General features: G+C 40.7%; 1 protein-coding gene across 1 annotated transcript in view; it reads right to left on the bottom strand.

The window, feature by feature from the left end:
- Window positions 1-19,292, bottom strand: part of slc12a1 (solute carrier family 12 member 1) — a 78,927-nt gene that overhangs the window by 40,146 nt on the left and 19,489 nt on the right. Inside the window, exons 7-16 of the mRNA XM_080216258.1 lie at window positions 19,180-19,291; window positions 18,951-19,078; window positions 18,783-18,867; window positions 14,452-14,603; window positions 10,845-10,952; window positions 7,616-7,739; window positions 5,030-5,131; window positions 4,232-4,387; window positions 2,321-2,420; window positions 208-319 (exon numbers count right to left, since the gene is read on the bottom strand). Of these exons, the coding sequence (XP_080072384.1) occupies window positions 208-319; window positions 2,321-2,420; window positions 4,232-4,387; window positions 5,030-5,131; window positions 7,616-7,739; window positions 10,845-10,952; window positions 14,452-14,603; window positions 18,783-18,867; window positions 18,951-19,078; window positions 19,180-19,291 (1,179 nt within the window). The remainder of the gene's footprint in view (window positions 1-207; window positions 320-2,320; window positions 2,421-4,231; window positions 4,388-5,029; window positions 5,132-7,615; window positions 7,740-10,844; window positions 10,953-14,451; window positions 14,604-18,782; window positions 18,868-18,950; window positions 19,079-19,179; window position 19,292) is intronic.

Genomic DNA, 19,292 nt, shown 5'->3' with positions numbered 1-19,292 from the left:
AAGAGATTTGTACTGCAATTCGATGTAATTGTCCTATTAGTGTGTTGAGGTACTGAAGCATGATTGTTTACAAGAATAATTTGTATCTATCCCCAAAACTTCATTTTGCTGCCACTGTGACCATTTAGCTGCCATTGCGACCATTTGGCTTTGCAGAAGTTAAAGCAATCAAAATCGCCACATAGAAATCTGTCACATCATAATTACCGTAAATACTTGACTACAGATGCAGAGACTAAAATTCTTGGTGAAAGAAAGTGTTAAATCCAACAAGGCTGGCCTAGACATAGGTGATCCCGTCAGTACGATACACTGTGGCCTACAGGGAGAAGAAGAAACCACAATTTTTTTTTTGTGGAAAGAGTCATGAACCCACACACATTGCTTAGAAATGTTTTCATTCAGAAAATGTTTTGAGTACATTAGATAATATATTGAGTATAACATCCCCTCAAAAAACTGTCAAAATGCCAGGTTCTGACTGAAAACCGATATTTCTCCCCAGAGAAACAGCCAGGTTCTCAGGCTTGTCAAAAAAGTAGAGGGTGTGTTTAGCACTGTCATTCTTGAGGGGTGGGGCCTAAAGATGCCAACAAGGCCAGCTGCAAAGAAACAATCTCAAATTTGAGACACAGGCCCCCCAGAAACAGGATATTCCTCACAAACCCCCACCCTCATTACCACCAGCAATATTTCCCTCGTTACACCCACAAAACGCCATCTATCATCACTAGCACTCTGCCTGACCCCTGCAATGTCAACCTGGCAAGGATGCCCTGCTACATCCCTAACCAACTGGCAGCTGCACTGCCCTCTGCACCCTTGAGGTGGACAACTCGATTCCTGCCACATGACATCATTAGGTGCGACCCTGATTGTGTCACAGGCAGGGAAGATTTTATTGAGATTTTCCTGCGCATATCCCATTATGGCCTTCTCATGAGAGTTAGCATCCAATACAGGATGTTCACTTGGCCTAGAAAATCCCAGCCATTATTTCCTCAATTATATAATGCTTACAACTGTAGTGATTAACCCATCTTGACAATAGTTAATGGCCCAGAATTTCAGGTAGGGTGAAGAAGCTGTGCTCACTGGTGACTTCAAAAGCTGCACACAAATATTTAACAGGTTCTACGATATCAATTTTCCTTATTACATCAGTTTTATTCTAGCACATTTATACAAGTGTTCTAGCATCCCAGAACAGAAATATTCCAGTATGTTGAGCAATCAGATTGATGATTTTTCAGATGGTAAACCAGGAGTGAATAGCACTGATTAGCAGGGATCTTTTAAATACAGGGAGCCAAATAAAGACTAGGACATACATATGACAGATAGAAGTTGAAATATCAAACAGATTTTAAACAGTGGACTTAAAGTGTTGAAACTGTCCAAAAACGTGACCTATTTATCAATAAGTACAAATGGACTTTGCATGACCTCTTGCTTGCCTGAAGTTGCAGGTTCATATTTTCATGCTGGCAATTACTTTCCTAATTTAGAAAGGCCAATATGCCACCTTAATTTTTCAACATATGCAATAGGCCAAGTTATTTATGGCACATCTATGTTCTCTTTAGCCCCATAATTAATCTTATTCAGCACAAATTCATACTTTCCAGATTGTAAGACTATTTGTTTCATCTAATACCAACAAATAAAAGGCTTACAGTTCCAGAACGTTCTTACCCATATTTTCCTATTGCCCCCAATCCTGACCAAAATTTTATGTGACTTTTTTCAAGTGAATTACTTAATCAAATAGCATCTTTTGCACATTGTAATTTCGCCAACATTTGCAGTCATAGTCAGGTACCAGAGAAACTGCTGAGGTAATGTTTGCCAACATTTCCATGGATTATTTTGTTGGATTTTTTTAAAACTAGGAAAGAATAGCTTATTCAACAGCTAATCCCTTCAACCTCTCGCACTGTTTATTCAAATGTGATCAGAGGTAATTAAAAAAGATAACAGTTCCAGGTTGCTAACAGAATTAATTTAAGAAAAATCTCAAGAGTATCTATTAAGTTTGTCGGTTACTGAAAAACTGAAGAAAATATTTTTAAAAGTTGCAGAATATCAACTATGACTTTTATTAACTTTAAGCTTTCTTACTGGATGTGCCAGGAGGCTCACTAGAATGCACATTGCTTACTGGATTGCAGCCTTGAAATTCAGTAGTTTTCCCAAACTAATGTTATAATTTTTCAGCTCTCTCTAGGACTTTATCATCTCTAGCTGAAGTTAAAGAAAATAGGAAGAAACATTGCAGAATGAAGGACCTGATGTTTAAGAATCACTGTTCCTTTCATACCTGAAGTTCTTAATATGATCATTCACCCCAGTCAGTGATAGGGCATCTTGTAATGCTGTGACATATGACATGGCTTGTGCTGAAGAGCCCCAATTCACCTCTGTTACAAACAGTATTTCAAACAAGAGTCAGTGTTAAAAACTGAAGCAAAATAATTTTCATGATTTATCATACAGAAATTGGTTTTCCATCTGCGGTTAAACGCTGTGGCCCTGAATTTCCACGTGAGCTGCACCACACTGGTGCCAAGATGAATTATAACCAATAATAATCCAGAGAGCCTTCTGCACCAATCTTTTGGATCAGCTAATTTCCATATCTGGCATAAACTCAGGCCTTTTCCAATTTCCCTCCCACACCCCATTGTGCCATCACTTCTGTGGCCTTAGTCCCCTGGCGATCCTGGACAAGCACATTACCACCAGTAGCCATTGCTCCCACTGCTGCTGCCAAGTAATGCACAGTTGCTGGCCTCCAATTGACCAATAGCTCTGTTGGTTTCAGGATTTCCACCTCTGGAGTCCTTGATCCCAGAGAGGGCCTGTTGCTGTCCATTTAAGTGCCTAACTGATGCTGAATACAGCAAATCTTCCCAAAGGAGGTGACATGTCTCTCATCCACTTTCCAGTTGTGGGCCAGTCTCTCTGCTGCCTTGTTGTGATACAAAATCAATTAAGTTTATAACTCTCCTATAAAGTGGTCACATACTTCAGCCTGCTTGATTTAAGGAAATTTCCCACAGCTACTGGAATTACTCCAGGTTATTAAAGATGTTGCACTGGTCACCTTTATTGCGAGTGGCAATTTGCATACAGCATGGCTGCACTTTCTCATGCAATAAGTAGCAGTATTCCAACATTTCTATTTTGATGATGTGCAATTGAATTGACATCTTCTCACCAAGACCCTCACAGGATCAGTGGAGGTTCCTGTTGTTAGGTGATCCTTAAATGTTGCATAACTTTTCTTCTCCTTCTTCTACTCCTCCTCCATTATAATAGCATTAAAGTATATCCTCCACCGATGAAACCCTTGAGATAGAAGGCAGAATCCCTACAGTGCAGAAGGAAGCCATTGGGTCCACTGAGTCTGCGCCGACAACAATCCCACCCCAGCCCTATCCCCACAACCCTGACAGTAAGGGGCAATTTAGCATAGCTAGTCATCCTAACCCAACTGTGTGTGGGTGGGTTGGGGGGGGGGGCGGGGGGCAGGGGAGGAGACTCCACGCAGCCAGTGACCCAAGGCCAGAATTGAACCCAGGTTCCTGGCACTGTGAGGCAGCAAGTCCTAACCACTATGCTACTGTGCTGCCCTTACCAAAGAGTGGGTTCACAATTCTCCTGTGGATTCAGACTCAAGACCAAGACAGTGTCGTCAAAATACCAAAAATAATAATGTTCCTAAAAGTAATTCACAACTGCAGTAAATCACCATTCAAACTGTTCACACTATAAACACAAACTTCTTATTTTTGCCAACTTTATCTGATTCTGGTAAATATGTGCTTTGTCCCTGTTCTAATTTATGGCATGTGTATTTTAAGCACATCAAGAACTATGGGGCTTATTTTGTTGTTCCAAACAAATAGGTATCCATACTTTTAAGAAGGGAAAAAAGCTGCTAACTGAATTGAAACTTAGGGCTTCATATTTTGAGGATTTTTTAATTTTCTGTGAGGTGAGGGGCAGGGATAATAACTGAGGTATTTAACTTTTCTCCAGGTATTGCTCAATATCACATCACAGGAATGAACTTGCTCACCATTTCCAACTCTTCTCCTAGATTTTCCAGAAAATCTAAGTAAAGCCAGAAAACTTAGGCTTAATAAATACTTTTAACTGATTTGGAAAGGTACTCTTAATTCATCACTTTCTGCACATTCACTGAAGATATCTTGAAAACTCCCACCTGGTTTGTTGTAAATCACATAAATATTGAGGAATAACACAATTGCAACTGTGATTACAGCTGCCCACCAGTTGATGACAAACATGACGGCACAGCATAATACTGTTCCAAGCAGCGACACCCACATGTTGTAAAATCTAAATGCAGGACGCCATCCTGATAAACAAAATGGCATTACATCAGTAAGTGTTTCACATTCTGTTCATTTTAAACAGAGAAAATCTTTCATAACTGACCATGTAAAATGTTAACTACTCTGAAATACAAAATTAATTTTTTTTTAAAGAGTACTACAGTATTAAAAGGCTACATAGTGGGCCCGGTTTTACCATTGTGTTGTGCTTGACTTCAGCTGTGAAAACTTGGTAAAGTCAGGTGTGAGGTGAGTAGCACAATCTGCACTCACCTCTGCACCGGTTCGGGCTTCACCAAGGCCTGAAAATTGCCATGATCAGGACCGCGCCCAAATTGCAACAGCAATTTAAATGTATTTGCACGCTTTAAATTGCCTTAATGGGCTGCACACCCAACGTTACCATCACTTTCCCCTTTACCAGCATGTTCACCCATCCAGAATCGGTGCAAAGCGGACTTACTCCATAAAAATCTAATTTGGGTGCACCAGTTAGTGAGAAAGTAGGTGCCTAGAGTCCGATGGCGCGATCAGTAATGTTGTGCGGTGGGTTTCAAGTCCACCCAGCTCTTAAGAATCAAAATGGTAAAATAGGGCCTAGTGACAAGAGAACTGGAGATCTTGTAAATTTCTATTCAGTTGCAATCGATTATTAAAACACTAACCTGGAGTTTTGGAATATGAAGCATGAAAACATGAAAAGTTGATAAGTGCATACGAGGCCAAGAAGAAGTTTGAGATAACAGGAGCAATAGTATTCAGTTCAGCTAAAAAGGAAAATTGTCAGTGTTTACGTTTTTATTGCTTTTTATACATATATATTTTGTCAAGTACATAACAATGCAAGTCAAACATTTTTTTCACCTTCATTTTTCATTTGATCTCCAAATCTTATCAATAGTGACAAAGTTTTTTTTGGGCACAATGTGACTGTGCACAGTACGTACCCAATAATGGAAGAGTCCAGAACATAGTTTGAGGATAAAGGGATTTAGAACTGAGATAAGGAGAAATTTCTTTATCCAGAGTGGTCAGACACTATTTGAGGCCAAACCATTGTCTGATTTCAAGAAGAAATTAGATATAATTCTTGGAGCTAAAGGAAGCAAAGGATACAGGGGGGAAAATCAGGATATTGAATTCGACGATGAGCCATTATCAAAATGAACGGTGGAGCTGGCTCAAAAGGACCAAATGGCCTATTCCTAAACTGAACTGTCAAGTTAATATGCAAATTAAGAGCATGTTTTCAAATTTTGATAAGCAGAATTAGAGATAGTCACCTCTTCACATTTCAGTTGCTTATGTAAAACCAATAGTGATGAATTTACGTTCCACTTAAATACATTAGATCTGAGCATCCTAAATTATTTCTACAAAACCTTTCACATCCTATTCTGCATACATATGCAGTGTTCTGCCTAAACTTTTCTACAGTGAGGCACACAAAGAATTATCCATACATGGATAACCAAGACTGTCCTTACCAGGCACAATCCACCTTATCATAAAATCCATGAAAACTATTTAATCTCCTGAAGTAAAGCTGTACATAAATGGCCCCAAAAGTGAATATTTATCAATCCCACATTTTTGACTATTTAATAGTGGCTAGATTTTCCAGATATTTCCTTAAACACAGAAGCATAGCAACCATCACATCCTGTATAATGAGTGTACATTGAATGCTACAAACCAATCACATTCCTAACAGGTATTTATCCAGTTCAATTTTATAGGAACGAACCAAAATTACATTACAGTTCTATTGTTGAAAGCTTAACCTATATTCTGTGAGGATGGATAGGTGCCATTTTGGGGGAAGTTGGGAGGAGGGAGAGGGAGAAGGAGGAGGGAGTGCACATCTCTAGGGTAGGAGGCCATTTCTTGTCACTAAGTCTCAATTGAGCCTTATGTTCCCATTTAGGTTTTAAATTTAGATTAGCCATGGCTTTCATCTTCTGATAAGCATATTGGCAGCCTTTTTTCAAACTCAATCAATGAGGAGAGCAGCATTCTCCAACTTATCAGTGCCATTTTGAAAATGTCCACACTGTTTGATCACTAGTTATCTCCACAAGGTTACAGAATCCTGTTTTCATATATAAATGTAGGCAGTTCAAAGTCATTCATGTCAATGCATATCACTAACAGTACATGTGATCAAATTGCTTCTACCAGTAGCTTGATGGATAGCTGATGCCAGAAAGTAGTTTTCCACTGACTTTGGTAAAAATGCTCCTAGCTTCCCTCGATCAACACCTAGAGGTTCCCATGATTGAGCATTTGAACTTTCAAAATTACCCCTAGATGTTGTTATGTAAACTGGTATTGTTGCTAGAACAGAGCTCATATTAATGCATTCATCTGTGTCCAAAGGACTCTACTACAAGGTGCCCTCTCAGGATGTATGTTCATCTGAGGTTTCCATGAGTACTTTATCCAAGTCGCTATTCTGATCTTGATGTCGATGGCAATTTGTATGGTTTGCCCATCCCACTGTTGGGGAACCCACAAAAGATCCCACAGCAGATGAAGCCAGAAAATCCTGCCCACTGGACAGAAACTTCATGAAACTTCAAGAGCGTAAAAAGAGCGTCCAAAGCACTAGCTCAATTGAGAGCTATCTCCACATACCCATGAAGTGGAGATATTTGTAGAGAAAGTCATAGCTACCAGTACAGAGGGCTTTTTGGTGTTTGCAACTGCCTAACCATCACTGTAACCAAATCTAAATTGGTGAGCTTATATTTCAAGAACTTGTTTTGTAAGATATCATTGGCCAAAGATTGCTTAGACACCTGATCTACACCAACTTGCCACACTCCTGGTTTGTATTAATTGTCAACCTGTTTGGAGCCAAAGCAGAATGACACTTAGATGTCTTATTTTAACATTCCTGGAAGGTGATCTTGAATTCAGATGGCTCGTGTCCTCAGATGTTGGTGTTCCCCAATTTGAGGGGCGTTTAAAAAAAAACAGCAAGCATATGCCGTATCAATCTTCTAAAATTTTTATACAACATTGTATTCAACAGAACAGTACTTTGAATATTTGAGTTTTTTTAAAATCACTAATCATTTTTCAGCATCACGGAATGGGTGCCAAAAAGAGAGACATTTGGTTCACGGAGACCAGAGATTCCCAGAGCCAACGGGCTGTTTATAAGTCAAAATATTTGAATGAACAGATATTTATATCACCTAGCTTTTTATAAAGATAAAACTTAAAAAAAATTCACATCAACTTACCAATCAGAATGAATGCAACAGCAATAAAGAAGGTTAAAATATAGCTCCTAATTGGTTCACTATTCTTCCCATATCCCTTGCCAAAGAAATACAGCCCCTTGTAAATATTATCCTTGCAGAGTGCCTGTAGGAACAATAAACTCAGTTACTCAATATCAAGAGAAAATTCTGCAAGCGCTCAACAGCATCCAGGGGAAAGAGGAAAAAAAATTATTTCAGATTGCCACCCTTTCGCTCTGTTTCATTCAGTTTGACAATTGTTTTTTGGAGAGTTGGCAAGAATGGTTATTTTGCTGTTTGAAATGCCTATCATGTCTGGCAGTGTCTGTGCAGAGAGAAACGGAGAGCACTGACCCTTTATCAGACCGAGTATAGATTACAAACCTGAAGTGTTATTTTGTTTCTCTCTCCGCAGCCTGGCCCAAGTATTTTCAGCATTCTCTGTTTATATTTCAGATTTCCATCTTTGAGACTTTACTCTGATTACATGGGCACGTAACTATTGTTAGTTTCAATTTAAAATAAATTTTATCACTCAATGCATAATGTAATTTTTGTTAAGATAACCCATTTGTGTGGACAGAAACACTTCTATACTTTCATGGAATGCGGGCATCACTGGCTTGGCCAGCATCTGTTCTACCACCTTTGGAGACTTCTGCACACCCCCAGGTCTCTCTTCCTATCCAAATGCAACACCGCACGTTTGTGTTGAATTTCTGTCATTGTCCCACCCATTCAACCATCCTTGTCAATGCCTTTGAAATCTATTATCGTCTTCCTCGCTTTTACCAAATTTCCAAATTTGTAAATTAAAATTGTGCCCTTTACCCCAAAACCAAAACATTAAAATCAATAACGATTCTAGTACTTAACCCTGGGGAAAACCACTGGATACCTCTAGTCTGGAAAAAAATCTCTTGTTTCCCGTCTTTCAGAAAACATGACAAAGTCCCGTACAAGAGATTAATCATGGAAGATTAAGTGCATGGGATTGGGGAAAGTGTATTGAGATGATGGAAAGCTGGTTGTCAGAGAGGATACAGAGAGCAGGAATTAATAGGTGCTTTTCAAATTGGCAGGCAGTAACTAGTGGGGTGCCACAGGGATTGATGCTGAGACCCCAGCTATTCACAATATATATTAATGATTTGGATGGGTAAACAAAATGTAACATCTCAAAGTTTGCAGATGATACCAGGTTGGGTGGCAGGGTGAACTGTGATGACAATGCAGAGATCCTTCAGAATAATCTGGACAGGTTAGGTGAGTGGGCAAATCAATGGCAGATGCAGAATTTGGATAAGTGTGAGGTTGTTCACTTTGGAAGCAAAAACAAGGTGGCAGATTGCTAGCGAAATGGCTGTAAATTGGGCAGCGGGACCTGGGTGTCCTGTGCATCAGTCACTGAATGTAAGCATGCAGGTGCAGCAGGTGGTAAAAAAGGTTAACTGGCATGTTGGCCTTCATTGCAAGAGGTTGAGTATACAGCAATTATACAAGGCCTTGGTGAGGCCACACCTAGAGCATTGCGTGCAGTTTTTGTATCCTTTTCTGAGGAAAGATGTTCTTGCTCGAGGAAGTGCAGCAAAGGTTTACCAGGCTGATGTATGAGGAATAATTAAGTAAGTTAGGATTGTTTCCACTGGAATTCAGACAGAGTGTGTGTGAGCGCGTGCGCAAGAGAGAGCAAGTTAGTCAAGCATGATTTGCCTTAGAAAATCTGCACTCTCTCCTTTTAGTCAAAGCTCTACCAATGGCTATTATTTTCTCCCAGATTAGTATTTCTAAAAGTTTACTATCAACATTAAACTGACCTACCTGTAATTATACAGGAGTATAGGAATTAGGAGCAGTGTTGGCAAATTCAGCCCTTTGAGCCTGCTCCATGAATCAGATCATGGCTGGTCTCTCCCTGGTCTCCAATCCACTTCCTTAACTGTTCCCATATCCTTTTTTTTATTAGAAATATATCTATCTTCTCCTTGAAACCATTCAACAATTCAGATTTCACCACACTATGGGGCAGCGAGTTCCACAAATTCACCACCCTCGGCGAGTAGTAGTTGCCAGGTTTATTATCCTTCTCTTTTTTGAACAAAGATGTAACACTTCCAATGCTTCTGCATCAAAGAATTGGAAGATTGTGGCCAGCACCACTACAATTTCTATCCTCATTTCCCTCAGCAACCCAGAATGAAACCTCTCTAGACCTGGTGAAATCTTAAGTTAAATCTGGCCAGTATTTCTCGTACTCTCTTTTCTAATTTTGTTTATTGTGATGTTCTGACAAACTCCTCATTTACAATAGCTTTGCCAAAGTTCTCTTCCTTGGTAAACATTGATGCAAAGTACTAGAGTACTTTAGATATCCCACTCAGCGTAGCCATGTCCTAGTCATCACTTTAAACAATGACTATGCTCCTTTAGAAACTTCTGAAAGTGGTCTTTTATTATTTTAAATGGACACTAACCAAGTGGCTAAGATAGCTGTCAAAAGTCAGGTAAATTTTGCAAATTCTAGAGAGTTCCTAATTGAATCATCCGACTGGGGAACTCCCCTTTAAGTGCCCCTCTAAAATCAGACAGCACCCCTCTGAAATTCACGCCTGCCACTGATGATAGGTTACTCCAAATTCTGAACGAATGGACTTCTACATGCCATGTCTGCCATTTTGCTATTCAACAAAAGGAGAGCTACAGGAAATTATCTAGAGGGTGTGAAGAGAAAAGACTATTAAAACAGATTCTGCATAAGCAGCATGACAAATACATTGAGAGGCATGGAGTCATCACACTTATGAATAAAAAAAGTAATTTGTTAGTCACAAGGCTTACATTAACACTGCAGTGAAGTTACTGTGAAATTCCCCTAATCACCACACTCCGGCACCTGTTTGGGTCAATGCATCTAACCAATATGTCTTTCAGAATGTAGGAGGAAACTGCAGTGCCGGGAGGAAATTCACACAGACACAGGGAGAATGCACAAACTCCACAGGCAATGACCCAAACCAGGAATTGAACCCAGGTCCCTGGTGCTGTGAGGCAGCAATGCTAACCACTGTGTCACTGTGCTGCCCCTAATAATCTTGTCTCATATCTTGTCATAATTTAACTATTGCTATAAAGAAAAGGATGCATTCCCAGGTTACAATTTACTAGCAAAAGTGACTGATGTTCAGAAAAATATTTTACCACTGAACATTGAACTTGTATTTTTTCTTACCTGGAAAATTTTGGGTGCACTGACTAATGAAGCCAGGGCAGAGGAAAGAGTGGCTGAAAAGATTCCTGCAGTGATGAGGGGCCCAAAACCAGATACCATACTCATGACCTACAAAATAAGGAAATAATGTCTCATTGCTCTTCCCTTCTATAACCTGGTATCATATCGGTTCTTAAGTAGATCCTTTATTTATTCATATATTTATTTCATTAATGGTACGACTTTCGTTATTTCATGCGTCTTTTAAATTGGCACTTGGTTCCTTTACTGGCAAAACAGTTAGGATTTCTGCAGTATGCAATACTAAATCCCAACTGCAAACTTTTTAATCACTTCTGTAATTAAGAAGCTAGCTGTAGTGCTTTTCACATGGCATGCAGGAGCCATGCTGTCGACTGGCAGCATGTGAAAGCCACCTAAATCCAGAGTGCTTTCAAACCATCCTCTCCTTGTGCAGGACAAGTGTGAGAGAGAAGACAGGAGGGGACACGGTTTTACTCCGAAAGCTCACACCATATAGAGCACAGGCTGTCCTAGGAGGGGAGCATCAGGGCTGGACATGGTTGAAGTCTCTATCTAGAAATCCAAGAGTTGTGCATGGTGTCACGTTAAAGACAGTCCATGCAGTCACTCTCTCTCACCTCCTGCAATGTCAAGTCCAAGAAAGGGGAGGGAGGGGCCAGACCCCATACCTGACTCCACCATCAGCTCACAGAGGAGGGTGGATGATGAGGGCAATGACAAGATTGCACTTGTAGAGGCTTCACAGCAGCCCTTTACCAGCTGAGAGGCACACCATGGTGAATCTAAGAACTAGTTCAGTTTGGAAGTCACATTCTGTGGCATGGCACAGACATTTTATGTTGCAGCTGGAGGAGACAGGGTAGTCAAGCTCACTGGTACTTGGAAGATCACATGGGAAGAGGGCACTGCAAAGTGTGTGTCAGATGAGCCACTAACTGGTCAAAACAGGATGCTCAAATTGCATCAAGAGGTGAGGGAGCAGAGATGTCAGAGGCATTCAAAATGGCATGTTAAGGTGGAAGCACATGTCTGTCTGATGGAAGTGGTACTGATGGGTGTACTGAGGCCTCCACGGCAAAGGTGGCAGACTCCACGGAGACCCTTGTCCGGAGGTACATCCACTTTCTAACAGAGATACCTGCACTCAATCGCAGCTTCCATAGACAAGGTTTTGCAATGGTTACGTGGGAAGTAGATAGGACACCATGGCCTCCATCCAGGTGCTCCTTCTCCTCAAGGAGAGATCTTCAAACACTCAAAAGGGAAGGGGGCGCAGCAGGAAAACACACTGGGACCTCAACAGAAGACTGAGGCTACGCCATCCATCAGAATCCCTGTATTTGTGATCTCAAGTTTGCCTCACGTCCACAGAGGCTGCAGCCACACCAGAGCAAGAGACCCCAAATAAATCAAGGTCCTCCAGGCTTAGAGGACACAGATGATGCCCACCAAATTCAAAGGCAACAAGGCATAGTCAGCAGACTGGCTCCACCAGCTGCTACCCTGACATCTGCAGCACAGGATACAGTGCAGAGCAACAAAAAATTAAATCTCGATTGCACGTGGCTGCACGGGCGCACTTTCATTATTCAATGTTGGTACACTTTAGTTAATAGACTATGCTTACACTTTGATCAGTTTGATGTGCTTTCATTGTGATTCTTAGTTGTTAAGCTTGTATGCTCCTGACTTTTATCTGGTGGATACCCCAGGCTGGGCCTATATCCCCTGAAAAAAGAGCAAGCCCTTGCAAGCTGTGTGAGACAAGCTCCCATACATACTGCTCCTTTGCCTTCACATGCCTTTTTGTTTTAAGGGCAACATTCAATTTCACCATCACAAGGCTCTAAGCAGCCATGGAGACAGCGTGCCTCAAGGCCCACTCAAACACCGTTTACCTCCCTCCTGCTTCCCCCTTTAGTTATCCACATCCTCAACCCCAACAACTACCCTCCCAGTGTCACCTTGAACCATCCCACATTCACCTTAGAGCGCTCCCCTCATCCCCATTTCCCTTCAACTTCCAAACGTAAATGTGAATGTGTCCTTTCAAGAGGAGCCCAAACCTGTCACTGTATTAGTGCCCAACCTCGTCTTTCCCAACCCTAAAATTCATGTGACCTTTGGCTAACAGTTAAACAACCATCACATGATATTTCATAACTATAACCTTCCTACTCTATTGGATTCCCCCATCTCCTTTAACTATCAGCATCCCTCCATATCACTAAATCCCTTGGTTTGGCCCTAGGACGCAGAAGTAAATACCAGACCCCTCCCTCTGATCCTCTGCCCTCCCTCAAGCACTTCTCACTCCCATGTCCCCCAGGACTAAATGCCCCTCACTCTAGCATAGCTCATGCATCACGCTACCATGCCCATTCCAAACCCCACAAGCATCTCTCTACTTCAACCTCACTTGTCCCCCTTCTAGGCCTCCCACGCCTTATCCACCTCTTCATTCCTCTCCTCTCACATGGTCTGGAGGAGTGGAGGACAGGAAGACAATCACAACAACCAAGATTCAGGCCCTAGATGTCCAGCCATCCCAAGTCCTAAATGCTTTAGCCATGATTGATGCTCCACCCATCTTCTGGTCCATGTGATGTCCTTGGGTCCACCTCTTCCAACTCTATCAGGCTCTGCAAGCTACCTTAAGTCTCCATTCAGGGAAGTCTTGATATGTGCGCATCATGTTGGTCAGGGCCAGCTTGAAGACTCACCAGCAGGGGGAGGTTTCCAGTCAAGGGCTCATATGAATTCCAACAATGAGATGTAAAAGGCTCCCCTGCAGCTTCTGGCAGGAATAGCAAACTACCTTTATCACATCATGATGATCAGGACTGCAAGTTCCCACCCTCACTTAGTATTTTGCTGTTCCCACAAGATTGTCCACCCATGCCTGCCATGATGCCTGCCTGTAGATTCCACCCTATTGTTCAAAGGTGCTAATTGGCCACGTAAAGCACAATAAAAATGCAAGTCTGTCTTTTAAACAGAAACATACATGCCTAGGTTCATGTTACGAGATGTCACATGTACTTCTTTATCCCTTGACAGCAATGCAACATCCTATAAAATGACTGTCCAGTTAATATGTTTTTATTTGGTTGTACTGATAGGAATGCTAGTTTTAATGCCTAGACAACTTCCTGCTCAAGCGCTACTGTGGCATCTTGAGCATCCATAATATATTCAAGTGATCGAACAAACCAAGCCCCAAGTCTGCATAAATCAATGTATATAACAAGCCCAGGATAAGGGACAGGTTTTATATTTAAATTAGTAAAACGTGAATGGAGGACTCCAGTGGCTCTTCTTATCCTGAGAGGTCTGGCCTATAGATTCAAGTCATTTCTTCCAGAAGTTGCCATTGCTAATCACACCCAAACTCATTCTTAAACCAGAAAAAAATCCTAAGCTCTGTCCATCTGAAATTTAGACTATGATCATTGATTCCACTGGAAAGGAAATTTGGGCTGTTTTCTATAATAAACACCAGACTTGTAATGCCAATTCTATACTCTGGAGATAAAGTTGAAAATTGCCATCATCTCAGTTCAAATGACCACACAAGTATTACCTGGAAGTTGTTCATTAAACCAAAATTGCAGACCTGTGCATTACAGGTAGAGAAATCATATCCTAGAATACAGGCTGCTGAACCATTACAGTTCAGTGAAGAAGTGATAGTATCATTGATACTTCCAGTAGCATCACGTACAACAGTAGCACCTGCAAGGAAAGCAAGCAAAAAGATTTTACTATTAAAAACGTGTACCTTAATTCTCAGATAAAAGAAGTTTAACTACAAGAGGTTATACCTGAAGAGACTTTGTTTATATAAACTTGCTTTCTTTTATTAATGGCACGCAGGCATGGCTGGCTAAGCCAATATTTATTGCCCATTCTTTGAGAATGCCCTGAGAAGATGGTAGTGCTGCCTCTTTAGACAGTGCTTTCGCACCCACAGGATATTAAAAAGCCTTTCACAATTAAAATGAAGTTTTTTTATTTATTAGTGTCACAAGTAGGTTTACATTAACACTGCAATGAAGTTGCTATGAAAATCCCCTAGTCGCCACACTCTGGCACCTGTTCGGTTACACTGAGGGAGAATTTAGCATGGCCAATGCACCTAACCAGCATTGACATGTAGCCAAATATTGTTGTTTATTTGCACACAGCAAAGGGTCACAATAAAAAAAATATAAATTTAACCTTTGGTCAAGGTCACCAGACTTAGTGTTGGCTACAGCAGCAGAACTTTTGTTCTTCTAATAAAAGCATGGTTTGAGCATCTAATCCAAGATTGATCTTCTAGGCAGAACTCCCTCAAGTCTGGCCAGCACAGACACAATGGCTGGAATTTTACTGCCCCTTCCAATAAAGGAATTGGTGCAAGCAAATGAAAAGGTCTGTTGACCTTGGGCGAGATTTTATGGTTTCAGGACTAGTGAGGCCAAAAAATCCTGCCCAATGGAGTGAAAGGTCTCTTTCTGAACCATAATTCTATGGCCCGCAATTGAAGCTTCAGCTGAAACCATGCTCAGTGGTCTTGAAACCACAATCTTCTGAATCAGTGGCAAAATATCACTGAATGAGAACTAGTGTCGTTAATAAACCACAAGAGTTAATAAAACAATGATCAGAAATGCCCATATAGTTCTAGGTTTCTGATTAAGCCATACCCTAGCTAGCCAGTAACCAAAATATTTCACTGCATCCAAATCACTAAATGTTAGTTTGTTAACAAGCTGCAATCTTAAAAAAATTAAAAGTTTAACTGTGCAGAGTTTAGAAACTACAACAATGATGAAAAAAAGGAGATACGTGTATGAAGCTAACTTCACTCTGCTTTAGCCCTAGTGTAAGTCTTTTGCAGTTGAAGCAATAGATGAACAAAGGAAATCCATCAAATTGTCTGGTTGAATCTTCCTGATCCTGGGCATCTTTTGGGCAAAACTCAAGAACACTCACTGTTCACTGATCATCTAATGATTCTTCCCCAGAGAGCAGTGGAAAGAGGGCCATTGAATATTTTGAAGGCTGAACTTGACAAATTCTTGACTGACAAGAGGGTGGAAGATTGTGGGGAAGACAGGAAAGTGGCATTGAGGCCACTATCAAATCAATCATGATTTTATTAAACGGCAGTGCAGGCTCGAGGGGCCTAATGGCCTACTCCTGATCTTAATTTGTAATTTGGTATGCAAGTAGATGGTTCCGTTGACAGGTATAAATTATTCATGCCTCATGATTCTGCTCCAACCTTGTCTTAAGCTTCTGATTGCATTATTCTCAAATGTCAATTGCTCTTAGTAGAATTCTACAACATATGATCACGCACAACGAGCCAATAATGAGCATCATTTTAAATGTTTTGTTATGGTCAGATTTACACAAATGCCAAAACATGTAGACTGCAGACTACATAATGATTAAATAGTTACATACAATTTGCCATCAAAACAATGTTGGAAGCAACTCGAGAGAAGTGCTAACATATTTTGGATTTACCAACCAATGTAGGGTGGCAGGACAGTATAATTTAAGAACGGCAGATCAAAGAAAAGTTAATTCTTTAAGCAGTAGTAATTTACAGTATAAAGAACTAACTATGTGCTTTAAAGTATATGACAACACCCCTTCTTCGGTAAGCCAGGCAATTGTAAATAAATATCAGTAGTCAATACTGGAAACAGTGGGCTGTACAGGAGCCATGGACAGAAAAAGTTAATATTTCACAGTAATATTTCACCAGTTCTGGCCCAGTCCCTGGCTGAGGTCTTTTGCCTGGGATGCAATGGAGCTTTAAAGAAATGATAGGAATTCTGGGGACGATCTTACCAGCTTGTCATTCCATTCAGTCGGTGTAGCAGGCTGGTAAGATCGGACAAGAGACAAAACACCGGGTTGATACCTGGATTCTCACCTCTTGCTGATATTGGTTCGGTTCTGCCAGCATAAATCAGGGCTGATTTGGATATTAGCTTATATAAATATGACCCGTGGGTCCTGGACACTTGCCTCAACAACCTTACATATAGTCCCCATCAACAGGAACCTAATATGATGGCCTCACCAGTGGGGCCAGAAGCCATTGAAGACCCCTAGGTGGTTAGAGGCAGATGCAGACAATGCCCCTTGTGCAGTGCCAGTCCATTGGGCAACACCAAGAGGGCAGGGGGGTGGAGAGTGTGCTCTGCATTGGGGATCAGCCTGGGTGTTAACCCAAGGGGGCAGTGGTAATGTCTGGGGGTGGGGAGCAATAGATCTTATACGGTGCACTGGGAAATCAGGCACATGCGCAATAGCACCCCTAAAGCTCAGCAGTTGGCTTCCTGGCATGAACAGATGTGGAGATGCCGGCGTTGGATTGGGGTAAACACAGTAAGAAGTCTCACAACACCAGGTTAAAGTCCAACAGGTTTATTTGGTAGCAAACGCCACTAGCTTTCGGAACATTGTTCCTTCGTTAGGTGAGTGAGGAAGGAACAGCGTTCCGAGAGCTAGTGGTGTTTACTACCAAATAAACCTGTTGGACTTTAACCTGGTGTTGTGAGACTTCTTACTGTGAATAGGCTCCAAACACTCTCCCCACTGGCAAGAATGACATTCTGCCTCATTTTTGTTTCCTAACTGCCATAAGATGGGGTCTGCGAGCTTGCCCAAAAAGTGGGTGCAATTCTCTCCAATTTTCATGCTCATTCCACACTTAGAATTTTTTGGTAAGATCTCGCTCTTCAAATTTGGCAGGTCCTTTGCATTCCAATGTTCCACTCCCTGGAATGATGCATCTCTATGTAATTCAAGTTGACAAATGCAAAAGTGGAAAATCTGGGCCATGATGTGAGCTGTAATGGTCATCAGGAAAACAAGGAATTACATTTTTCTTTTGGTAATATTACTGTCACTTTTCTTATATACTGGAAAACAGGCTAGTGGGGTGTGATTGATGTAAATAGATTAAGATACAGGCTGCAAGGGCCTTAGAATGTCTAAGTGGTTTTGATATGTTAATGAACCTTAAGAAACTTCAATGATAATTTATGCTTGGAAATACAAATAGTAGTTTTGAAGTGGATTGTTTTAGTTCAATGAGGAACATACACAAAGTGTAAAACTGTAAGCAAGGTAAAGATAGGGTAAGTCTAGTTTTTCAAATATAGAAGCTATAAAATAAGAAGTTTGATCACTTCTGGGAAAACAGAACTTCTAAGAGACTATATGAAACAATATAGGATAGAGAGATCAAAGGGGAGGAATACATTTAAGAAAACACCAAAGACTGTGTGAAAGGATAGCTGTTTAGGTCTGCCAGAAGACAACTCGGTAGCTGGCCAGGTCCCCAGAGAACAATGTGGAGGCTGGTAATATCTCCACGTAAATAGCGTGGTGGCTGATAACTAAGAGGATAAAGCGTGGACAAGGCTTGATCTGGAGAACCAGGTTTCCAGTTTGCTCTCACCATCAGAGAACACCCCAACAACAACTGTGTATTTTGTGGCAAAGTTACTGGAATTCTGTAGATTTAAAGATCTGTAAGCGCTGTTGCCATCAGAAAAGGGAAGGTTAGCTCAGAGTGTAGCGAGTATCTTTTTGGAAATGTTTTGAAGTACTGTCAACTGTGTGAAGCTATTCCTGTATTTAAGTTTTTTAAATTTACTTTTAATAAGCATTTACTTTAATATAAAATCATCACAACTAGTCAGGGACAACATTTCCTGATTCCAGTAAACCACCTCAATGTACAAATTGCAAAAAAATTTGGCAACTGTTTCAAGTTTTTCTTTGGGAAGCTCAGCATTTGCTATCAGCAGTCCCTTGACCTGTATTTATTATTAACAATCTCCAGTGCTCTTGTTTCAGTCTTTAATCTAGTAATATTCAAGAACAAGTTATATGCCTTACCTATACAAATAGCAACACCGATATAAGTTAAAGTTGTTACGAAGATTGCCAACATCGTTCCTTTAGGGATGGCTACTTGTGGATCCTGAAATATGAAGTTTTGAGTCAGAAACCTTTGTCATATAAATTAAATAAGCTTAGCACAAAATATAGTGAATAGGAACATACCTTTAGATCACCTGAGATGTTAGCACCAGCGAGGATGCCAGTAGCAGCTGGGAAAAAAATGGCAAAGACAGAAAAGAAATCTTCTCCTTCCCTGAAAGATGGTCCAAAATTCTCTGCAAATAGGTTTGCTGCATGGATTAAAAATTATAAGTAACTGCTAAATCAAATTTAACTGGACTGCAAATCTCACTCCAATCAAATTTATTCAATAAGAAAATACAGAACTTGCCTTGGTAGTTAAAGAAACCTTTACTTCTTTTATCAACGGTACTTGGAATGACAGTCCCAATAAAAAAGTTAGCAATACCAACAATAAGAATAATCAGAAGAATAACTTGAGCC

This window comes from Carcharhinus amblyrhynchos, chromosome 32, assembly GCF_965287045.1.
Source record: "Carcharhinus amblyrhynchos chromosome 32, sCarAmb.v2.hapA, whole genome shotgun sequence".
NCBI classification, from domain to species: domain Eukaryota; kingdom Metazoa; phylum Chordata; class Chondrichthyes; order Carcharhiniformes; family Carcharhinidae; genus Carcharhinus; species Carcharhinus amblyrhynchos.
The sequence above is the reverse complement of the archived record's forward strand: the minus strand, read 5'-3'. Positions and strand labels throughout refer to the sequence as shown.